General features: G+C 35.9%; 1 protein-coding gene across 2 annotated transcripts in view; it reads left to right on the plus strand.

The window, feature by feature from the left end:
- LOC127657881 (protein Jumonji-like) overlaps nt 1-3211 on the plus strand; it is a 62366-nt gene extending 59155 nt beyond the window's left edge. The window contains exon 18 of one of the 2 annotated variants that reach the window (XM_052146845.1): nt 1076-3210. In XM_052146845.1, the coding sequence (XP_052002805.1) occupies nt 1076-1252 (177 nt within the window). In that variant the 3' untranslated portion in view covers nt 1253-3210. Of the gene's footprint in view, nt 1-1075 lie in introns of both variants that reach the window. The other variant, XM_052146844.1, reaches the window with a different exon arrangement.
- Nucleotides 3212-4005: the final 794 nt, after the last annotated feature.

Consider the following 4005-nt stretch of genomic DNA (forward strand, 5'->3'; position numbering starts at 1 on the left):
TCCTAACCCTAGCCCCTTATGACGGGTGGACTTTGTCTACATGCAGAGATTTATTCAGAATATGAAGGCTGAATATTTCTTTTTAGTGCTGTCAGTTGAAATTCACTGAAATTTGCCTCTAAATACAATATAAACAGAAACTAGTGAGCTGCATTATTTTAAAGGGGAAGTATATCATGAAGCTCAGTGATTGTAGTCTGTTATAGTATCAAAAATAAAAATGCCATTGTTTTGCATTTTGTATCTTTGATAGAAATGTTTGTAAATATGTCTAAAAATGTGCTGCACATCTAAAATGCATATGCACTGTATACATACTGCTGAAATGAGTAACATGGTAGTGTAATATTTTTATGATAGTTTACTATTCCAAACATCCCTTCAACTTTTTAAAAGTTAAAAGGTATAGTTCACCCAAAAATGAAAATTCTCTCTTGACTTACTTACTCTCCTGGCATCCCATATCTGTATGACTTTCTTTCTATTTCTATCTATATTTCAGCTCTGTAGGTCCATTCAATGCAAGTGAATGGGTGTCAAAATTATGAGCTCCAACATCCACATAAAGGGAGCATAAAAGTAGTCCATATGACTTGAGTTGCTAAATCCATGTGTTCAGACATGATATGAAAGGTGTGGGTGAGAAACAGGTCAACATTTAAGCAATTTTAGTTAATAAATCCTTCACCCTGCCCAGTAGCGTGATATGCATGAAAAATGTGAATCACCAAAAACAGGAGGAGAAAATAAAAGTGAAGGAATAAGGACTTAAATATTGATCTTATTTCTTCAGAAGATATGGATTTAACAACCAGAGTTGTCTGGAGTACTTTTATGTTGCCCTTATGTGCCTTCAAAATTTTGGCACCCATTCACTTGCATGGTGTGGACCTACAGAGCGGAGATATTCTTAAAAAAATATTCTGTTTCAGCAAATGAAAGAAAGTCATACACATCTGCGATAACATGAGAGTGAGTAAATGGTGAGAGAATGCTCATTTTTGGGTTAACTAACCCTCTAAGTGTTAAGACCTTGAATGCGTAATTACAAGTTATTCAACCATATTTTGCACAGGAGCAAATCAACAGTCTGGTAAATCAAGTTTTTGGCAAAGCATTGGAGAAGGGTGGAGAGAAGAAGAAAGCCGCTGGCCCCATCAAGACCCCACCAGCAAAACGAAGTCCCAGAAACAAGAGCCCCGCCCTGGTCACTCTCTCCTGCTCCACCTCAAAGAGCAGCAGCCGCTCCTAACCAGACATTCCTCCTCACCCAACATCACATACCGTATAAGGCCATAGTGTCTCATTTTATATCAGGTGTTCCTAACACTTGTGTACAAACACTCATTAATAATCTTTGTACCTTGTGTATAGTATCAATACAACAAGCTGTTACATTGCACTTTTGCATTACAGATACGTGTAGTTACTGGCTGGTTAGTATAATATATTGAATGTATGGAGGTTTAATGGTACATTGCGTTTCACAAAAATACAAAGGGGCAAATGCACAACTGTTTAGACACCTGAAATAAGTAAGACTGTTGGGCCTCATCCGGCAAGCACAGAATCTTTTGCACTAGTATTGAGATTGGTTTTAGATGAGTATTTTCTGGTTGTTTTAACATTAAATTGAGTATAGATATGCATATACATAGATATAAATATATCCTATACAATTCCTATCATTTGTGTTTAACTGGTGCTGTAATGACACTTTTCTCCATTACCCCTTCAGCCTGTTTGTCTATTGGGCTCACCTTTATTAAGTCTTAAAGGTATACTTCACCCAAAAATGAAAATGTTGTCATTATTTACTCACCCCATGTTGTTCCAAATTCATAAGACTTCATTTTCCCTGTGGAACACAAAATAGGTTAGGCAGAATTTTAGACTCTCTATTCACTTTCGTTGTATGCAAAAAGTTGCATGAAAGCGAAAGATGACTGAGACTAACATTCTGCCTAACATCGCCTTTTGTGTATAAGGGTTTTTGGAACAACATGAGGGCGAGTAAATGATGACAACCTTTTAGTGAATTGTCCATTTAATATGATGTCAGGAAGAAGGCAGTAGCCCTCCCATGTTGAACTATCTGTATTATACATGCTGTAACTGGCACGTCAGATCAGTTTTAACTGACTTATGAAGATCCTTTAGTAGTCACAGATTTCTAAAGGCCTCGTATGATAACACTTGGAACTCCCCATTTTGTAAAAGCACATTTTGATGCCTCTTACCACAATCTTTGAAATACAAAATTTTATAGCAAGTTTGATGCTGAGGGCAATTTTTAAAGTTTTTATTTTAATTTTAAAGATGCACTTTCCCTTTTATCCCAATGTTATCTAAATGTTTGCCCCGCTGGTTTTACATTTGTAATTGGTTACCAATGTGTTCTAAAATTGCTCCCACTTTTTTGCCATTAAGAATCAAATCTTGAAATATACTTATGTTTACATAGAATATTATAGCAAAATACTATGTTAGTTAGCCCCAGATATGTTTATATGCCAGTAAATCTGAAAACATAAATACAAAATTATCCTTTGAGTTCGGGTCTATAGGGGTTTGTGACGAGAAAGCCAAGATGAAGAAAAAGCCTTACGTCTATATTGGTTTCTTCATCAATATAAATTAGATGTGAACAGGGTTGCTACAAAAACATACAAAAAATAAGTGCTGCTTAAAATCACTGAAGTATGTCATAGTGGTGATCCCTAGTTTTTTAGCTTTACTTTTTTATTCAAAAGTCTTTTACCCAAAAGTAAACTATTGTAGTAGGCCTAGCTACCCATTGCACTGACTGTATCAAAGTCCTGTGATCAAACACAGTAGTTGCCCCTTTCCAAATGACTGACATGTATTTAAGGTTTAAAAAACTAACAGTGTGTCTCCAAAAATGTGGTTCTATACTTTTTATGGCCTTAAATGTTTTTTTAATATCCCTTTCGCTCTATTTTATACAGTAATCCTGCAGCTCCTTGTACGGTTTATTTATATGCACTGTTACTCAATCCTTCAAATTCATTTGAGATCTTTTTTGTTACTTGTATTTTCTTTTCCTTTTTTTTCAGTTTTGTATATTTTTGGTTTTAATAAATAAAATCACTTGTCAATCCTTCCAAAAGTGTACTAGCCTCATGCTTTTAGAGACTTCCTATTGAGTGCATTTTCATGCATGATCTTGCAATGATTATGTCTAATAAGATGACAATGTGAGTGGTCATGTAGCTAAACAACTTACAGCAGCTTTTCTTCATCGGGTATTCTCTGGCGCACACATGCACATGCAACAGCACATTTGAATTTTAGTGAGAACTTTTCTTGTTTAAATAGGTAGATTTTTGTCCATTACTGCAATTTTGCATTTCATGTACTTTAAATAACCTTTACAGGTGTTGTGTCGAATTCTGTTTCCCTGTTGGTTCCACCAGCAGATATGTATGGGGGAACAGTTTCGGATGGTAACATTCTCCGCTGTCATAATGCGTTCCCCCATGTACAAACCTAAGCCAAACCCTTCTCTACCCTACCCTACTTACCCTACCCCTAAACATAACCCCATAACCTATCTGGGTTAAGGGGGAACAGATTCCGATGGGGATCACAATTCGATACAACACCATCATTCTTATTGGCCAATGTGCACAAATGTTGTGCGCATGCCTGTTTATGTTTTGCGGTATAAAAAAAAAGAATAATCCCAAAAATGTAAATCAGGTAAACCTGATTGTTTAAACATGCTGATTTTTGGTAGATCAGCGTATTAGTGTGCATGTAAACGCACTAACCATCATCAAAAATCATGCAGTCAGACATTAGAAGAAACTTTCTATTTCATGATACTAACTGGGTATTGTTTCCCCTAAGGTAACAGAGCATCAGAGCAAAAGCTTGCTGTAAATTCTGTAATCACAGATGGTCCAAATGTCTACAGCTAATTATATACCAGAGATGAAGTCTCTGGAGTACGAAATGCTTTCTAGATCACTACAATATGAT

The sequence above is a fragment of the Xyrauchen texanus genome, chromosome 17 (genome assembly GCF_025860055.1).
Source record: "Xyrauchen texanus isolate HMW12.3.18 chromosome 17, RBS_HiC_50CHRs, whole genome shotgun sequence".
NCBI lineage: Eukaryota > Metazoa > Chordata > Actinopteri > Cypriniformes > Catostomidae > Xyrauchen > Xyrauchen texanus.